Source organism: Lissotriton vulgaris, chromosome 6 (assembly GCF_964263255.1).
Source record: "Lissotriton vulgaris chromosome 6, aLisVul1.2, whole genome shotgun sequence".
Classification (NCBI taxonomy): Eukaryota; Metazoa; Chordata; class Amphibia; order Caudata; family Salamandridae; genus Lissotriton; species Lissotriton vulgaris.
The window spans coordinates 1694805173-1694825948 of NC_141694.1; the positions used below are offsets into that span (position 1 = coordinate 1694805173).

At 47.3% G+C, this 20776-nt stretch overlaps 1 protein-coding gene across 1 annotated transcript in view; it reads right to left on the reverse strand.

Annotated features, from left to right (window-relative positions):
- Nucleotides 1-20776, reverse strand: part of USH2A (usherin) — a 2319650-nt gene that overhangs the window by 1781469 nt on the left and 517405 nt on the right. Inside the window, exon 12 of the mRNA XM_086925936.1 lies at nt 12665-12853. Coding sequence (XP_086782062.1) covers nt 12665-12853 — 189 coding nt within the window. The remainder of the gene's footprint in view (nt 1-12664; nt 12854-20776) is intronic.

Here is a 20776-nt window from a genome sequence, read left to right on the forward strand (position 1 = left end):
AAGGAGTGGGTATAACGGCCCAAAAGGCAAGCGGTGTTGATTGACCACAACCCCAAACTCAGTGAGGAGAACAGTTTCTTGCCGAACTGATCAAACCTTTTGGATTCCCAATCCGGGGGAGCGGTCGGGAATGCGGTCTGGGACGTAGATGCCTGGATCACAAGGCTCTCGGGGTGGGGTGTACGGACAGAAAGCTAGGGTCGCCCGGAGCCGGGCAGTGGCGTCGTGCCACGTTCTGATCCACAGGGGACGCTGTGGAGGGCTTGGACCAGGTAGTGGTGGCTGAAGCACCTCAGGCCCCTCCCAGTCCTCCCCTTCATCCGTGTCCTGGTAAACAGGCTGGAATGACGGAGCTGGGTCGTAGGTGAAGACCTCACCTATCGACGGCGGTCAGACGCCAGACCCAGACCGGGGCTAAAACTGGTGCCGACGTCGTCAGAGGACGGCACCGGGAGCGACAGCAGTGCGGTCGGCGCCAGCGGAGGAGTCGTAAGGTCAACTTACGTCGACCGGGATCCGGGCACGGATCCCACGGGAGCTGACGTTTTCGGGACTGAAGTCGTCGACGGCGCCGGGGTCGAAGTATCCGACAGCACCGGGGCCGGAGCCACCAGCCCGCCGAGGCCCCCAGTCGGGTCTGCAGGGCCCAAAGGCACGCCAGCAGGCCGCAACGGAGGGAAGTGAGTCCTCTTGGCAATGAGGAAGTCACAAATCTCCTCCGGCGCCGCTCGCAGGCCAGGGACCGCAGGGTATGGGCCTGGAAGCGGTGCTGGCGGCTCTGACGGAGTTGCGGGGGCGGCGTCGCCCGAAACCTCGTCCGCGTCGCGCGATCGGCGAGGGGAGTCTGAAGAACGATGTCACCTCTTCGACTTCTTCTTTGAATGCCTCAACTTACCGGAGGACTTGGAGCCCAACGAGTGATGAAGATGACTCATCGAGCGATGACTGTGGCTCCGCGACCGGTCCCTTGACTTCCTCCTCGACCGGGACCTTGAGCTGCGCAGAGCTGACTGCCAGATCTCGGGAAGCTTGCGGTTCCCATCCCACCTAGCTTTCGAAGTCAAGGCTCGGCAGTCAGGGCACGACTTGTCATCGTGGTCGGCCTGACTCAAAAAAGAGATCCAAAACAGATCAAAAAGTTAGTCAAAAAATGACTAAGAGTACTACTCTTCCCGGATCTCAGCTAGCTGGCTCAGAAAAAAGAAGAACTGCAATCAGCACGCGAGGGCGGCGTCTAAGTACTCTAACACTAACCCGTTTCTTTCAGATGCACAAGTTACTTACCTTCGGTAACGATATATCTGTAAGAAACAGTAGTTAGTGTTAGATTCCTTACCGCCCCACCCATCCTCCCCGTTCTGCGAACCGATATCTAGGGTTAAGGACATGCCTTTCAGGGCCCTAGTTTTATGGCACCAGTGTCGGTTTCTATCATGGCTCTGTGTTCCTGGCGCGGAAAGCTATGTACAGAACTGACGTCAGCGCGCGAGGGCGGCGTCTAAGTACTCAGACGACGTCATCCCGGCGATCACAACGCCAATGACAGATGCGGAGCCGAAGACGACGCCTACCGACGCGCAAGGGTACTGATGACTAAAACTTTCTGGATCCACTCTGACGCCTGGGAATATTCTAAGGTAAGGATTCTAACACTAACCTGTTTCTTTCAGATCAACTAGTCACATGAGACCGGGTCAAAGTCAAAAAATAGGCTGACCTCAATGGAGCACAGTTTGGATACAAGTGGATTGTCAGTGCCTTCCTTCGGGTTTTGCAGAATATCTGAGAAAATTTTTCTGAGAAGGTAAAGTTCAGCAGGGCAAGGATGCAGGAGTTGTCTGAAGAGGAAGTGTTGTTGTCAGATTCCCTTGGGTCGAGGCCATGGTGATGATTTCTACATTCTGACTTAATCTATGAACTTGAAGCCGAATATCTCCAGAAGATGGTGCAGAGGGCTGTAGACAAATACAGTTCCATGAGGACTGATAACGCTTTCATGGAGGGTCGCTAAAATGAATCATTGCTGTGGAGAATGTAGTAGGAAACACTGCAAAGTCAATCCAACCAGCAATGCACCTTGGGCAGACAGGAGAGCAATTTGGTCTTGGTCTCCTCCCATTTCTCAGAGAATGCTCTGGCCAAACATTTTTCAAGTCCTCAGTTTTGGAATTTGGCCATTTGGGCACCTTTAGCACCACAATCAAGTGTACAGGACTGGTGGGACAATCCTAGGGGTGCAGTATTCACTCAGGCTTGGTCCAGGAGCAGGTTCAAGATGGTGGGAGTTGTTTGTGTCCCTATGGCTCTGAACAAGAGGCTTGCAGACTAGCCTTTGGAGTCACTCTCTTCAAGATAGGCTCCAGGCAGCAAAGCAATCTTGCAGAGTGCACAGCAGGTTCACAGCAGCAGGCAGTCCTCTGAGAGTCCTTCCGCAGGAGTGAAAAGAATGGGTCTGAAGGTCATATTTTTATATCTTGGTGCCCTTTATCTGGCAGGTGGGAGAAGCTTCTAAAAAGGTTCTTTGAAATGCATGGAATTTCTACCCCCCTTGACCTGGCAACAAAGTGACCTCTATGACAATGTAGAGGTGTTAGGACCTTTGTGCTCAGCACTGTCCCCCATCCTACCAGCGGTAGGCACATTGAGCATATCTAATCCCTCTATTGTGTAACTCTTCAGGAGGAATTTACTCCTTTTCTGGCAACGTACGGGGGAGACTCCGCAAGCATACAGGCTTATCAATGTGCTAAGCAACATTGGTAACTTTCTACCCTAACATGATAACATACAATTCATGGACCCTGTAAACGCTTATTAGAGCCTCTTGCTTTTTAACTTTTCATTGCTTGCAGTACCTGTTGGCCAATATGCCAATAAGTTCAGTGAGACTATTTTGGCACACTGTGAAGATAATAAATGATATGCAACATAACCCTAACTCTGCAGACAGAATTGTGTTTTTCATTGAATGCATTTTACACATTTGGACTACTCTGTGTGCTTCGTAACATTTCTCCGAAGTTTACAAAGTCTGCCAGCTACAACCAGTCATGCGACCCAAGACAGGCTGCAGGCACAAAAGGGTAGGAAAATGCCAACTTTCTGGGAGTTTCAAAAAGAAGAATGCTGAACAATGTTAAACATTCACCCCAATACAGGGACCTAGGCTTAAATCCATTGTTTTTTGCTCCCCATGCCATTCCACTTTAAACCCAGCAATAGGCAAATCAGTCTTGACCCTGCCCCGCTCCGAACAGTCCAGCCTGACCTGCCAGGCCAGGTCCTCTCTGATCTGGATACAAGCATCCTGTGACCGGTTTAGGGGTATCACCCCTCGTCAGCCAGGTTAGCTTGATTCCCGTAGCATGGAGCACAAGGGACCCACGTCTTGGCATACCCATTCCACTCAGGGTGATAAATACAAAAAGAACAATTGATGAACAGAATGTTGAACAATGTCAAACATTCACCCCAGAAGACAGATCTGGGCCTAAATCCATCAATGTGTGCTCCCTATTCATTGAAGCAAATTGGATTCAAGCTAGCCTGGCTGATGCGGGGTAAAACACCGAAACCGGTCCCAGGATGCTTGTTTCTGGTCCAGGGAGGAATCGGCATGGTAGTTCAGGCTGGACTGTTCCCATGAAGAGCAGGGTCAAGACTGATTTGCATATAGCTGGGTCCAAACTAGTGTGGCGAAGTGAGCAAAAGAACAATGGATTTAATCCAGATCTCTTGTCTGGAAGTGAATGTTTGATTTATTCAAGATTCCGTCCATCATTTGTTGACGCAGCACTTTTCGCCCTAAATGGAACGGGTATGCCCAGTTGTGGGTCCCTTGCTTGCTGTGCCACAGGATTCAAGCTAGCTTGGCTGATGAGGGGTAAAACCCCGAAACAGGTGCCAGGATGCTTGTTTCTGGTCTAGGGAGGACCCAGCTTGGCAGGTTGAGCTGTACTGTTCCCATGAGCAGCAGGGTCAATTCTGATTTGCATATTGGTTGGGTCCAAACTAGGGTGTTGTAGTGAGCAAATGAACAATGGCATTAACCCAGATCTCTTGACTGGGGTTGAATGTTTGATTTATTTAACATTCCTTCAATGATTTGTTGCGACAGCACTTTTCACCCTAAGTGGGACATGTATGCCCAGACGTGGATCCCTTGCTCGCTGTGCCACTGGATTCAAGCTACCTTAGCTGATATGGGGTGAACCCCCAAAACTGGTCACAGTATGCTTGTTTCCAGTCCAGGGAGGACCCAGCTTGGCAGTTGAGGTGGTACTGTTCCCATGAGCAGCCGGGTCAAGTCTGATTTGCATATGGTTGGGTCCAAATTCGGGTGACGTAGTGAGCAAAAGAACGATGGATTTAGCCCACATCCCTTGACTGGGGTGAATGTTTGATTTATTCAACATTCCGTCCATCATTTGTTGTCACAGCACTTTTCATCCTAAGTGGGATGGGTATGCCCAGACATGGATCCCTTGCTCGCTGTGCCACTGGGTTCCAACTAGCCTGGCTGATGCAGAGTGAAACCACAAAACCGGTCCCAGGTTGCTTGTATGGGTCCAGGGAGGACCCGGCTTGGTAGTTCGGGCTGGACTACTACCATGAGGATCAGGGTCAAGACTGATTTGCATATGGCTGCGTCCAAACTGGGGTGGCATAGTAAGCAAAAGAACAATGGATTTAACCCAGATCTCTTGACTGGGGGTTGTTTGATTCATTCAACATTCTGTCCATCATTTGTTCACGCAGAACTTTCTGAGAGTGGCATTTTCAAAATTGTAATTAAAAATCCGTCTTCACCATTTTAGAGGAGTTTTCATTAAAATTTCATAGATACCTATCATAAACTGCTTTCCTTGTCTCAGTCCAAAATTGAAATGTATTAAATGTAATAAAGCAACCCAATGTTATCCTACGGGAAAGGTAGGCCTCCCAGTACTGAAAATCAAATGTAGGAGACTTTCCACAACAAGGACATGTAAAATATAAGAGCACATGCCCAACCTTTTAATTACAATGCACTCTGCCCTAGGGACTACCTAGGGCCTACCTTAGGAGTCACATATGTAATAAAACAGGAATTTAAGGATTGGTAAGGGGGTTATATTGCCAAGTCGAATTGGTAGTTTAAAAATGCATTTAGGCTGCAGTTGCAGGCCTGGAACATGTATTCAGGGGCTACTCAAGCGGATGGCACAATATTTGCTGTAAGCCCACTGCTAGCGTTTAATGTAGACACCTTGGGTATAGCTATACCACTCTACTAGAACTTAGAAGTAAATTTGATATGCCAAATTGGTATAAGCCAATTTAACTATGTTTAAAGGAGAGAGCACAATGACTTAAGCACTGGTTGGCAGGGGTAAAGTGCAGACAGTCACAAATCCAGCAAAAAAAAATCAGCAAAAAGTGGAGGGTAAAAGGCAAAAATTTGGCGGGGTGACCCTATAGAGAGGGCCAGGTCTAACAAATAGTGAAAAAGAAATAATTCCGTCATTGTAGAAAGCTGGCTCTGTATATACTATACCAAACTGAGGTAAAGTGTGTGGAGAGTCCAGTGCATCTGCGGAGGCTTTACAGAGGCTCATTTAAATAATACTAATGCTCTCTTTTGTGGTAGTGTGCACGGGCAGTTGCACTTAACAGACGGCAGTGCTAAGCATTAGTTGTACACACACAGGCAAGAAATGATTGCACACGCTCAATGACTAAATCTGAGACCAATGGTTTGTAAAAATATTGCTTTTAGTATATTTATTTTATAGAACCACAAATACTTTGTAGCATGTAAATACGTTCTGCAATATCAATGACTATCAATGTAAAAAGAGGACACCGTGCATTTTTCAACAATACAATGTTATCCTTCTGGGAGGAAACACAATCATCAAATTGCAGGTAAGTTTATGTTGTCATGATATTGAGTTCTAGATAAAGAATCAGTACCAGGTAAGGGTCAGTTTAGTGACAGAACTGCACCACCAATGGCACTGGGGCAGCCAGGTGCTGAGGTCAAACTCTGGAACTGGTGCCAATGTTATCCAATGGAGAAAGGGGGCAATCAGAGTGATACTACTTACAGGTAAGTTGAATGGTTTTGTAACCCAGTCTCTGGTGGTTAAGGTGCATGCAGGCGGGCACAAGCCAGCATCAAACTTACACCCTCGCCTGCACAGAGATGGCTGGGTACAGAGTGCCAACACAGTTTTGGGCACCCAATGCAAACACATTGAGAATCTTGAAGTTTGATAAAGGCTGCAGGCATAGGACAGGAGTCCTATCAGAGGAAACTTGCAGCTGCACAGGTAAGTTGGGATATGCTAGGGCGTCAGGACACCATCCGTTGATCTCCCAAAGGGCAGAGGTTCTTGGTGCTGGGATGTCCTTCAGCATCGGAAATCAGCTTCCCACTGCAGGTAGTGGTTGAGAGGGGGTCGTTGTGCAGAGGCTGCAGTCATCTACCTGAAGTCTGGCAGAGGACAGCCCATGGTGGACTCTTGCTCTAAATTTCCAGGGAATCTTTACTGGACTGGTGGGACACTGGAACTCGGGCTGTGGGTGTCAGATACAGAGGTAGTTGGTTTTGCGGTTCTGCAGGCAGAGCACTTTAAAGTTGTTTTTCTTCTGGACAGGTCCACTATCCACAGAAGATTAGGAGTCTTTTTTAGAAGTCAGGCAGTCCTCCCTGGATTCTGCAGGTCACTGGACTGCGGGACAAGGCGATCTGCTGTAGCAGGGTCTTTGAGGGCTGCAGACAGGTCGGTAGGGCTGGGACCAAGTCATTTGATGTCTTCAGTCTTTCCTGCTACACGGCTCCTCTTTGTTCTCTTTTTCATAGATCACCAGTAATCTGAGGATTACGTTTTCAGGGATGCCCCTAAATATTAATTTTAGTGGCATTACAGGGGTCAGAAGGTAGTAGCCAATGTGCTACTTACTGTTACACTTTGCATGTTCACTCCTTCTGGGGAGGCGTCATATCCCTAACCATATAGGCTAGAGTCCTCCAAACCAATATGGAGTATTCTAAAAGGAGGGGGTCACTTCAGCTCAGGGCACCTTAGGGGTGACCCTGGCAAGAGGGAACACACATCCCTTGCTTACCCATTTTCCTGCTGACCTTGTCGCTAAAAATGGGGCTTGGTCAGGGGTGCGGGCATCTCCATCAGCTGGAGAGGCCCTGGTCAGCATAACAAATGACGGGAATGCTTTGAGGCTCACTCCCTTTCGATGCTATTCTGTTATATTCCATATATGTACCCTAATATAGGCCCTGGTAACATTGTAACCCTTCACCTATATTCTTCCTTACATTTCATACATAACGGGTTTACAGGGACTGACCTTTTACCTAGATACGACAATGAATTGAGAACGCGGGTTTTCCCTAGTTTGAAATCTCATACATTATGCATGAGGATTCTTGAAAGCACAGGAGGACTCCGCTCTCCTGCATAATATTATTTATGTACAAAGTTGATGCCTGACTGCATCCTTAGTCCGACACAGTGATACAGCGAGGTAGGACCCCTGGGGAGACCTATGGGTATATATACATCACATCTTGCTAAGATAGTTAGAGGAGACCGAGACTTCCCGGCAGACACACTGACCAGAGATGCTGAGGTTCCTGCATACAGACACTCCAGCTTGCAGTGGTCTGAACATCCCTCGCAAGGTGTCCAACTCGAGACCATGACTGGGTCCCACAGTATCTGACTTCAAGTAAAGGGATTCTTGGCTTAACAACTTCACCCATGCTAGGTACACTTAGGTACATCTAGTTAGCTAGGCATCGTAGGAGTACACATCTTTTTATTACCATGTATTTTATATACTTGTATGTATTCATGATTACTGCAAGATGGTAGAGCTTTTCCATCTGTTTACCTTTATCCTGTTGCTACTCATTTACCTCTTTTACTGTCTAATGGAACAGCTCACCTGTTTTACACCAGAACAACAACTGTTCCATAAATATTTACTGAAAACGCCAAGCCTGTTAATTCTGTGTATCTCTTTAAGACAGACTAAGTAAGCACGAGTGACTGAGCTAAAAGTAGCATATTTTTTCCACGGTCCTGAGGGATCAGGGTTGTCATGTTCGATGGTTGCCAAAAACTATTCTCTCCTTGGTAAGAGGAGATTCTAGTGGCATTGTGAGCAAGCTGATACAAAAGGCCTTTAAAACGGATGGGGGTGTTTAGAATCAATCTGACACCTGTCCTACAGTGTATCCTGTCCGAACATGCAGATCCTGTACAGTTTCATAGGAACTACATGACAATTCCTGCTTGGAGGTATGTGTGAATCACCTCCCCTCACAGCAGGCTTTGTTTCTGATCCACAAGAGCAAAAGAATCCGACCTCAGAGGGTCAGAAACATCTCTAGAAGTAACAGGCTGGTGGGAACCAGCCAGGCACACACTAGCGAGTTGGTAGCATTTCAGGGGGCACCTCTGAGGTGCCCTTGGAGTGCATTTCTTAATAAATCCACCACTGGCATCAGTGTGGGTTTACTAAGCTGAGATATTTGGTCCCAAACATCTTCACATTCAGTGAAGCCATCATGGAGCTGTGAAAAAGTTCCCAGCCCATGTACTCAGTATGGCTTCACTGTGCAGTTATAACGTCTAAGAATGGACTTAGACTCTATAGGGGCATATCTGCTCATGCAGCTATGCTCTTACATAATGTATACCCTGCATTAGGGTTGTAAGGTCTGCTGTAGGGGCAACTTACCTATGCCTCTTGCAGTGCTGGTTGAGCTGGCACACAAGGATGTGTGCCAGGTTGACTTTTCACTTTTATCTCCGCTGTTAGAAAAGGGGGTCTCTAGTTGGCAGAGGTAGGTACCTTTGTCCAAATAGGGACCCTTGCTTCTAGTCAGGGTAAGAGGGATACACTTCTAAAATAACCCCTACTCACCCCCTTGGGAGCTTGGCATTAGCAGACAGGCTTATCTCAGAGGTATAAAGCATTTGTAAACACATACTGTAATAAAGTGAAAACACTACAAATGGACACCACACCAGTTTAGAAAAATAAGTAATCTTTCTCTATACCAAACAAGACCCAAAACAACAAAACTCCACAATACAGTAAAAAGATATGCCTTTCAAATGGTAGAAATTGCAAATTGCAGATGCGACACTTTTCACACAAAGTACCTTGGATGCGTCACTCAAACAAACAAAACCGGCCTTAGGGAAGGTGATGAGTCAGTTGCCTACACTCAGGGAAGGTGATGCTTCAGTGTTTTGCTCTGTGGTGATGGGAGCTGCTGCATCGGTTCCTTAGTGATGTGTCAGTTCCTTACCAGAGGGGAGGTGATGCGTCGTTTCTTACTGTGTGGGGAGGTGATGCGTTGGTTTCTTACTGCGATTCCCAATTACACAACAGACTTGGTGTCGCAATGCGATGATCCAAGACAATCCGTTGAAAGCGATGTGGTGAGCGGCGATTTCTCGAGCAGTGGCAGGCGCTGCAAAGGTTTTCCGGCGCTGCGTCAGAAACAGGTACGGATGCGTCATGCTTCTCAGTGTTGCATTGATTTTTCCAGTTCCCAGCGGAAAACAGTCTCTAGAGGTCCAAAACAACAGCAGGCACCTCTTTGCAGGTCAGAACTCCCAGCAAGGAAGTTCAGGGGTGCTGGTGGTGAACTCTTTGTGTCTCTGAGACTTCAGAACAAGAGGCAAGCTCATTTTTAAACCATTGAAGATCTTCTTCAAGCAGGTGACACAGCAAACAGCAAAGTCCTTTCTCCTTTCCTTGGCAGCAAGTAGCCACTGCAGGCTAACCCCAGACAGCAAACAGCACAGGGGTAGTATTGCTCCTCAGCTTCTCCGGCTCTTATGCTTGGCAAATGTTCCTCTTGAGTCCCAGAAATGATTTAAAGTTCTGGGGTCTGGGCCCCAATATTTATACTACAAAATCCTTTGTTCTCTGGTGGCAGAGAACACCTGTGCTTGGTCAAAACCAGTTCTGTCCTCTCTATTGCCGCTTCCTGGCAGGAGGTGCAGACAGCATTGTGGAAGGCAGACCAGGCCAATTCAGGTGAAAGGAAATCTCCTCCCCCTACTCTAAATGCAGCCCAGGTTTATTCAGCCCATCGTGACTCATCAGTCTCTGTGGAGCCACAGCTCCTTCCCAGCCCCTGCCATTCAAAGACAGACATGCAATACACAAACCTAGCAGAGGCACACTGGATGGCTAAGCAAGAAAATACCTACTTTCTAAAGTGGTATTTTCAAACAGAGAATGTAAAAATCCCCCTCACTAAAAGATGCATTTTAATATTCTGCGTTCAGGCATACTAAACTTTATTTTCCTACCTTGTTCCAAGGGGTAGCTATGTTTATAAGAACAGGTAGCCTTGCAATAGTGAAAAATGAAATTGGCGGTATTTCTCTATCAGGACATGCCTCACACACCAGAGCCTGTCCTACCTTTCACATAAACTGCACCCTGCACACAGGTGTACCCTGGGCCAACGTCAGGGGTGACTAATATGTAAGAAAAGGGAAGGGTAGGGCCTGGAAAGTGGGTGCACTTGCCAGGTTGACATGGCAGTACCAGACTGCACACAGGCTCTGCAATGGCAGGCCTGAGTAAAATTTACAGGCTGCTTATGTGCGTGACACAATCAGTGCTGCAGCCCACTAACAGCATTTAATTTATAAGCCCTGGGCACACACAGCGCACTGTACTAGGGACTGACTAGTAAATCAAATCAGCCTATCATGTAAACACCAATCCATAATAACAATTTACAAAGGGAGCACTTGGACTTTGGCACTGAACAGCAGTAGCAAAGTGCCCAAAGCATCTATACCAGCAAGGTGAAGTTCAACACACAGCAAAAACACAGGAGGCTAAGGCAAAAACTGCAGGGGAGACTGCAGGGGAGACCCAAGCCAATGGTGTCAGGTCTAACATCCACCAAAACATGCAGGCTGCTGAGCTTGGTGTGGGGTCTCATAGGATGGCATAATACATGCTACAGCCCTTAGAGACCCTCTCTGTTCACAAGGATCTTGGCACCACTGGTACCTTTTACAAAGGACTTATATGTGAGCCAGAGGTGTGCCAGTTGTGCAAACAAAGGTAAAGTTTCGGGAAAGAACACAGGCATTGGGAACCTGATTGGCAGGAACCCAGTGCAACCCCAGTCAAAGATGCGTCAGAGTCAGGCAATAAGTGGGGTAACCATGCCAAAAGAGGTGCTTTCCTAAAATCTTCATCATTAATTACATTATTATTACTGTTAAGAGGGCAAGCTTAAACTCTTCTTTCATAATTCTAAATTTTAGCAGCACTTGGCAAACTGTGCCTATCGCTTTTTCACTTATAACTGAACTTTTTTGCAAACTTTGGATGTCATTCTCACTCTGAGGCTGGGAAACGACAGCACAATCGCCGATTTAAGTATCGGAAAGGTATTCTAGATAACAAGAGTTTGGTAGTTGAAAACTTGTAGCCACATGGTATGGTCACACTCAGGAACAGCCAACATGAATCTTTGAAGCATTTGGCAAATGGCCACGCCATTAGCTTAAGACATCTGTCACAACTCGCTTGGAAAAAAAAACTTGCCCTACCCACAAGGGCCAAATAAGTAAAAACTTGCGCTTGTAGAATTTTTCATGTGTTTGTATTAAGAAACTGACCTTTCTATGACAGCCAGATAATCCCACAATTCCAGCTAAAAACACCCGGACTCTTAGATTTGCAAGCATATTCACATGCATAAAATATATACATGTAGAATTTCTACCAATTGGTAAATCCCTCTTTCTTGAAATTAATTTTTCATATTTGCACATTTATTTTTGTCTGTTTTTCCATAGATGAATCACCTAGACCACGTCTAAATCTGGAGGCGATTCCTGTTCACCATCATACAGGAAACACCCCCTATTTCTGTCCTTTATATCAGTGCTTTTTTCGAGAGTGGAGAACTACTTACAAGCGAAATACAAATATGTACAAAGCACTTTTTTCAGGTAAGGACTATCTCAAATGAAACCGGTCCTAGGATGCTTGATTCCGGTCCAGGAAAGACATGGCTTGGAAATTCGGGCTGGACTGTTCCCATGAGGCACAAGGTCAAGGCTGATTTGCATATGGCCATGTCTAAACTGGGGTGGTGTGGAGTGCAAAAAAACGATGGATTTAGGCCCAGATCTCTGTACTGGGGTGCATGTATGACATTGTTCTTCATTCTGTCCATCAACTGTTGTTTTGCATCTATCTCAAATGACAACAACATTTCCTTTCACTCTTATTTTCCAAATACAGAAATCCCACAGTAGTGACAGTTGTTTCTAATCCGCAAATTCTGTTTTAAAGGGTAACATTCGCCAGTTCTAATTCTGTGAATATTACAAATCTGCAAACGCTTAGGGGCTCTAATTCTTTTATTATGGAGGCCCCATTCTTTAACCAGGTCCAATTAAAACAGGCACCTACATGTGTCTGATATTTGGGATGTAACTAATATATCTGCGTATTCCTAATCGGGCTCTTCCGTTAAATATAAGTGGATGTTACATGTAAGAAAATATGTTTCGCAGAGAGAGACATAATATGCTATTTCTTGTGAGTTGTTTTTCACTCTATAATCACAACATATAGAGCCAACTCACCACCTTACCTTGTCCAAGAAAATGTACGCCTTCAGTTAATAACTCAGGGCATCCTTCCCAGGACTGATAGGCATTACTATGTTCTTCAACATGGTGCCATTTTAAAGCTTCCCAAATTTCATTAGGATGGTCATTCTTCTTGATATGCAGATCACTTAGACAGCCCACAAAACCATTTGCTATTATTTGTGTATCGCCTGCAAAATGAAATGGGCATTTGATCAAGTACTACTCAAACATTTAAAAAACATAGAAGCAATAGAAGATCCCAATGCTTAAAACTATTTACAGAGAACAAACATACAGCCTGTAAAAATGTAATGTTACTCAAAATATTTTGATTTTCGTATAATTTAGGCAAATAAGATGTTTTTCGAGATGTAAGTCTTGCTTTGACTTAAAAGGACATGAGCAAGTTGTGGCATCCAGTGGCGGCTGGTGAAGTGTGAGAGAGGTGGGGCTTGGCCTTGGCCTTGGCCTTAGGGTTGTGGGTTGGGGGAGTGTCCAGCACAGCATTTTTTGGGAGGCCAGTGGCATTTCCATTGCAAATGCATTTTTTTAATGGGATAAGCGATGCAGTGATAGAGTGATAGTTTTTAAATATGATTAGTAAACTACAATGCAAGACAGTTATCATGTAAACTCTGTACATACATGGGCCAGATTAGTATAGAGCAACATTATCAATACCTTTGAGTCGAGTTCTGTTAATCCCTATATAAAAACGGCTGAAAATTGCACAATAGGTCAAAACAAACCTTTAACATAATCAAAAACAAATAGATTGCCAATTATTAGCTGATTTGTATAAAGTGAAACCAGTAAATGTGGATAATCAGGGCTTCCTCACTTAAATTGTGTGAACTTTGACAGATATTTTACCTCACCAAAACTCTTCCTTCATTATCATGTATGAAAGTGCTTTTAACTATATGCGTTCCAAATGCCATTTGTTCAAAAACTTATTGCATTTGATTAATAAACTATGACAATAATACACCACTTTATAACACCAAAATTACAAGGGATAGTTTTTAACCACGGACCATTAGCGAAATAAATAATTATCAAAACATTTGCCATGTAAAACCAGATTATTATCAATAGGTTTGGGTCGCAGTTCCCTGTGGTATAAGGCATGGTAATGGAATGCAGAATGCTTTAAATACTTGTGCTAGGAGCCAATGTAAACAAGAAAGAAGAGGTGATGCAGACAGATGAAGGGAGATTAAAGAGCCAGATTTTCAGTTCATGCCACAGTGTAAACAGCATAATTCAGGCTCAGCTCCCATTCTCACTAGTGTTCCACCATGTACTATTCTTTCACAGAACGTAGTGATGATTGGCAGCCCAACTGGACAATGGGTGTGAGCTCAGGCAGTGAGTGGGAGAGAATAGGGGGCCCTTTAAATGGTAGCTGCCTCTGCAAAAGCGCACCTGAAAGTGGAGCCCTTCAGTTGGCTTTTCTTATTAATCATTAACACATGATGCACTAAGTAGACACTTGTTGCAGGACAGACGGCACAGGGCAGTGAAAACAGGTTTTCAAATCAAGGCGAGTGTCTTGCTGTGTGGGGTGGAGGACAGGGGCCTGTGTTCTGACTGTGACTGACTGTACGCATCACCCAATATGAATAATTCCCTTTGTTGCATTTACTATAACGTGGTCATGCAAATACTAGCAGGACTTAATTTTTGCAAATATTTTAATTCTTTCCAACTCCCCCATTCAAGAAGTCATCTATGGTCCGATGTAGATTAAAACACTATCCACATACAAGTGGCCTGTAAATACAGATGTTCTGGGCATGGTAACAAGAGGAATCTTGTGTATGTTAACCACATCAATGCTTACACAATTCATCCTTAATGCTGGATTTTTTAAAATCCCATTGTTCATGACGAGCTCAGCTCGTCATGAGTGTATGGAGGTGTACATTATGACGAGCTGAGCTCGTCATGAGCGTCCAAGGAGTTAAGGGATGGGGAATACAATGTATCTTTAGTGGATTCTGCATTAACATGATCTGGTTGTTAGAGGCATGAAGGTTTACCAGTTGTAATCGATCAATTAAAATATTTAAACAAGTTGAGAGAACGGTAGGTTCAGTGTCAAAAACAGCAGAGAAAGAATGATCAGTATGCTCAGGTAGCTGGAAGCTGAGTGTTCCAGGGTGGCATCTCAGGTTACAAATTTACTGAACTTATTTATAACTACCTGCGTGGTAAAGGCATGCCCAGTAAAGGCATATGCGTGGTAAAGGCATGTGTTGTGAAAAATATGTGGTAAAGGAATGCAGCATAATTGCATGCATTGCAATGTCGTACAACCGTAAAAAATAAAGGGAATTTATTGTATCTTTTGGTTAACACATTTCCAAAACTTGAAAAAAAATGGGAAGTAATCACTAGGATATTAATTATCAAAAACGGTGGACCGAAAACTGGGTGTGAGGATGGACTGAGATAGACCTAGAGGAATCTAGGCCGTCGAGGGCATCTTTAAGACCTGGAAGTAAGATAACAACTTGCTCACTGGTGAGGGAGGTGGGTTTTGTAATAGCAGGTTTCTGAAGGCATTGTAGCTACAATGGTTTTGCGAAGGGAAATTGGTGGGAGAAACTAAATCAAGGAAGGTTGTTATGGGTGGCTAGTTACTTGGGGATCGGTTTGGTGATTCTAAAGATGTACACAATGAGGAATTCGCAAACTTTTGAGGCTCTTTTACCTTTATTTATAGCGCATCACTCCCTGGAGGCAATAAAGTCTTAGGGGCTTATTTACAAGGCTCTTGCGCCACTTCTGCGTCACTTTTAACATGGGAAAAGTGACGTAAAAGTGGCGCAAGGGTCTTGTAAATCTGCCCATTAGTCTGTAAGAAATCTGAAGAATCAGAAAAGTTCTGTTATCTAGACTTTTTTGAGCTTTGTGCAGATAGGTGGTCGGTGAAAAACGTATTGCAAGTCACCTTGAGCTTTCTCTGCCTGTGACATGGTTGTATCAGCATCCGTTGTGGGGGCAGTTATGATCTAATGGTAAATTGTTGATTCTCCACCAACTAAGTTTCTTTAATTATAATCCCAGAATTCTCTTTCACCAACGGCTGCGAATGTGGCAAAAAATACAACCTTCCTCTCCCTACTGCATTTATCCGGAAAAATTGCCAGCACTGAAAAATAGTCTAAGACATGATTTTAAGAGCACTTGCATCTATTATTAGAGTTTAAAGGACTTAATATGTGTGGGATGGGTTTTCATAATTCTTCACAATGTTTTTGAATACTTTTTAAAAATCTTGTTCTATTGATAAGTTGAAAATTAGGACTACTTTTTTAAACATAATTATAAAACCGCACAAAGAAGAAAATTAAGCGATTGACAATTTTGAAATATGTTCCTTGTTTAATATGTATATGTTATGGAAAATATAATATTACGGTTTATGTGTGACATTGGTCCTCACATGTGTTCGTAAGATAACGCCTCACCATGGTACCCGATAAAGCGGCACCCGAAAATAAAATAATTTGAAATGCACACAATGTCAAACATTTTCAAAGAAAATATGAAAAAATATGAAAATATATTGTTTGGGGTGTACTTGGCTTACCACAGCTGCAGAACGGGAACACGTGCGTAATTGAAACAAATCCCTGATGAATATATAAATAGGCTCCTGACACTTTCCGCAAGGAGAGGCACACGTTTGAGGGGAACAATGTTTGAAACCTTGCCAAGTGCGCGAACACCTGATGGTACAGTGAACACATTCTGAGATTTCCCCACAGGTCCATTGAGAGAGCAGGCATGCAAGAACACACAGGGCCCCAAAGGGGAGAGAGTACAAAGTTGTGAAATGGGAGCAAAGGTATTCCCCCGGAACATTCCCTTTCAGGTTGATTTTTATGTGCAAGAGTGTCCGTCAGGGACAGGTGAGCAGGCTATTGCAAGCTGTGCAAAATTTAATGAAGTGAAGTAATGAAAGGATGGAGTGTCAGTACCCCCCTCCTGAACCACTAAAAATACACCAGCTTTTCACCGGGCCTGAACGCTGTGAAACGAGAAGCGAACAATGCTGTATTTCAAAGAGATTTCGTGAGCACCGATATATAACCAAAGCTCTGAGTTTCAACTGAATTTGAATTTTACTTTCTATTTAGCTATTGTGAGCAACTCCATAATGTGCAAATGAAAAGCCAGCTTGACTGAATGTGTCCACTTTCTAGAAGTGTACTTTCCCTTCTTGCAGGCCATGTGTGACACTGAGAAAACTCGAATCCCTGCCACACACACACATACAACATTCCATACACATGACGCAAGAGGCCAGAACCTATACACATGGGCATCCGCAGAAATGTTTTTTGGGGGGGGGGGCAACATTTTACCTTCATCACCATCCTCCGACATGATTGAGCACAAGTATTGAATACATAAACACAATCTAATCAATCAGTGACACTTATAAAGCGCGCTACCTACCCGTGGGGTCTCAAGGCGCTGGGGGGGGGGGGAGCCGCTACTGCTCGAACAGCCAGGTCTTCAGCTTCTTCCTGAAGGAGAGGTGGTCTTGGGTCAGGCGCAGGTCGGTCGGGAGGGAGTTCCAGGTCTTGGCGGCCAGGTGGGAGAAGGACCTTCCTCCTGTAGTCGCTCTTCGGATGCGGGGGACGGCGGCGAGGGCGTGGTTGGCTGATCGGAGGTGGCGTTTGGGAGCGTAGAAGTTGACTCGGCTGTTGAGGTAGCTCGGGCCTTGGTTGTGTAGGGCTTTGTGTGCGTGGGTGAGGAGGCGGAAGGTGATTCTTTTGTTGACGGGGAGCCAGTGAAGGTCTCGCAGATGTCCGGAGATGTGGCTGGTTCGTGGGATGTCGAGGATGAGTCTGGCTGAGGCGTTCTGGATCCGCTGGAGTCTCTTCTGGAGCTTGGCGGTGGTCCCGGCGTAGAGGGCGTTGCCGTAGTCCAGTCGGCTGGTGACGAGGGCCTGGGTGACGGTCTTCCTGGTCTCGGTGGGGATCCACCAGAAGATCTTCCGTAGCATGCGTAGGATGTTGAAGCATGCCGAGGAGACGTTGTTGACTTGCCTGGTCATGGAGAGGGAGGAGTCCAGGATGAAGCCCAGGTTGCGTGCATGGTCTGTCGGTTTGGGTGCGGTGCCCAGGGCGGGAGGCCACCAGGAGTCGTCCCAGGCGGAGGGAGAGGGGCCCAGGATGAGGACCTCCGTCTTGTCCGAGTTCAGTTTCAGGCGGCTGGTCGTCATCCACTCGGCTACCTCTTTCATCCCTTCGTGCAGGTTGGCTCTGGCGGCGGCGGGGTCGTTGGTCAGGGAGAGGATCAGCTGGGTGTCGTCGGCGTAGGAGATTATGCTGAGGTTGTGTTTGCGTACGATGGCCGCGAGGGGGCTCATGTAGACGTTGAAGAGGGTGGGGCTCAGAGATGATCCTTGGGGGACGCCGCAGATGACTTCGGTGGCCTCTGACTTGTACGGTGGTAGGCGGACTCTCTGTGTTCTCCCGTCGAGGAAGGAGGTGATCCACTCCAGCGCCTTGTCCTGGATTCCGACGTTGCTGAGGCGCTGCACTAGGGTGCGGTGGCAGACCGTGTCGAATGCCGCGGAGAGGTCTAGGAGGATGAGGGCCGCTGTTTCTCCATTGTCCATCAGGGCTCGGATGTCGTCGGTGGCGGCGATGAGGGCGGTCTCGGTGCTGTGGTTGGCTCGGAAGCCGGACTGTGAGGGGTCGAGGGATCCGTTCGTCTCGAGGAAAGCGGCCATCTGCTTGTTGACGGTCTTCTCGATGACTTTGGCTGGAAACGGGAGGAGCGAGATGGGGCGGTAGTTCTTGAGGTCGGTGGGGTCCGCTGTTGGTTTCTTGAGTAGGGCGCTGAGTTCGGCGTGTTTCCAGCTCTCGGGGAAGATGGTGGTGTCGAGGGATGTGTTGATGATGTCTCGCAGGTGGGGTGCGATGACAGCGTCGGCTTTGTTGAAGACGTGGTGAGGGCAGGGGTCGGTCGGTGATCCGGAGTGGATGGAGTTCATCGTGCGGATGGTGTCTTCGGTGCTGATCGGGGTCCAGGCGTGGAGGGTGGTGGTGGGGGGTGGTTGTTCGGTCATGGTGTGCGTTGGTTGGTTGTTGAAGCTGTTGTGTATGTCCGCGATCTTGTTGTGGAAGTATGAAGCCAGGGAGTTGCAGAGGTCTTGCGATGGGGTGATGTCGTTGTTTCCTGCGCTGGGGTTGGAAAGCTCTTTGACGATGTTGAAGAGTTCCTTGCAGTTGTGTGCGTTGTTGTCCAACCGGTCCTTGAATGCTGTTTTCTTGGCGGCGCGGATCAGCTGGTGGTGTTTCCGGGTGGCAAGTTTGAAGGAGGTCCTGTTGTCCGGTGTCGGTTCCCTTCTCCAGACTTTCTCGAGGGCTCGGCAGTTCTTCTTGGAGCTCTTGAGTTCGTCGGTGAACCATGGGGCTTTCTTGCTGCCGGGTCTGCTGGGCGGGGTCCTCAGTGGGGCGAGTTCGTCCGCGCAGTTGCTGATCCACTTCGTGAGGTTGTCGGCGGCCTGGCTGGGGTTCGCTGAGCTGGCAGGAGGGTGCTGGCTCAGGGAGGTGGCGAGCTGGTCTGCTGTGATCTTGTTCCAGCTTCTGCGGGCGGTCTGTTGCTGGTGGTGGTGGGTCGTTGTTTTCTTGAAGGTGAAGTGGACGCAGCTGTGGTCCGTCCATTGAAGCTCTGTGGTGTGGCTGAAGTTGATGTCCTTGCTGGATGAGAAGACAGCGTCGAGTGTGTGTCCGGCGAGGTGGGTGGGGGTGGACACCAGTTGCTTGAGTCCCAGGTTGGTGAGGTTGTCGAGCAGGGTGCTGGTGTTGCGGTCGTTGTTGTTCTCCAGATGGAAGTTGAGGTCTCCCAGGAGGATGTAGTCAGCGGAGGGGAGGGCATGTGGGCTGACGAAGTCGGCGATGTCCTCGCTGAATTGTGTGCGTGGTCCAGGGGGTCGGTAGATCAGGGTGCCTCTGAGGGTGGTGTTCGGGTTGGTGTGGATCTGGAAATGCAGGTGTTCGGCGGTGGTCAGGGAGTTGTCGGTGCTGGTCGTGAGACGGATGGTGCTCCTGTGGATGATGGCGATGCCTCCTCCCATCTGGTTGGCGTTTCGGTCCCTCCGGACGATCTTGTAGCCCTCTGGGATGGCGATGGCGATGTCGGGAGCTGAAGAGGCGTTCATCCAGGTCTCCGTGAGGAAGGCAACGTCTGGAGCTGTGGTGTCGAGGAGGTTCCAGAGTTCGATGGCATGTCTGTGGATGGAGCGGGTGTTGAGCAGGATGCACTTGAGGTGGGTACTGCTGGTGTTCGGCTTGGTGGGTGCTGGTGCGAGGCAGGTCCGGATGCAGGTGAACTTGCAGGCGTGGCAGCTGAAGGGTCCGTGGGTACGTCGTGGAGAGGCTTGATGGCATTCTGGGAGTCGGCCGGTGTTGACAGCGGTGAGGGTGGCGGCGGAGTACGTCAGGCGGGTCGGTCGGGGTCTTCGGGGGCCAGGGGTCCTGGCGCTGGTCGCGATCCGGTCGCGGACGGGCGTAGACGGGCTTACCTTTGGCGCGCCTTCGGCGCACAATCGGCGCGCCCGCTGCGCGTGACCGCTGCGCGTCCGCACGGTCGCCATATAAGGCCAAGTGCGCGGGTGGGCGGAGCAGCTGGGAGGCGGGAGCGGGGAGGGAACAGAAGAGAAAAAGGGGCGGGGCCAATGTCGGTGGCGGGAAGCGAGAGCGGAGGGCGGCGAGGTAGGCGGCCAATCAGGAAGGAAACTGGACACGGCACAGGGGATACAAAGAAATTAACAGGCACAAATTTAGGGCAAAACAAATAAAAACGGCAAAATACGCGAGCAGACGGCAGAAACAGACAAGCACAAATTTAGGGCAAAACAAATAAAAACAGCAAAATACGCGAGCAGACGGCAGAAACAGACAAGCACAAATTTAGGGCAAAACAAATAAAAACGGCAAAATACGCGAGCAGACGGCAGAAACAGACAAGCACAAATTTAGGGCAAAACAAATAAAAACAGCAAAATACGCGAGCAGACGGCAGAAACAGACAAGCACAAATTTAGGGCAAAACGAGGAAAAACAGCAAAATACGCGAGC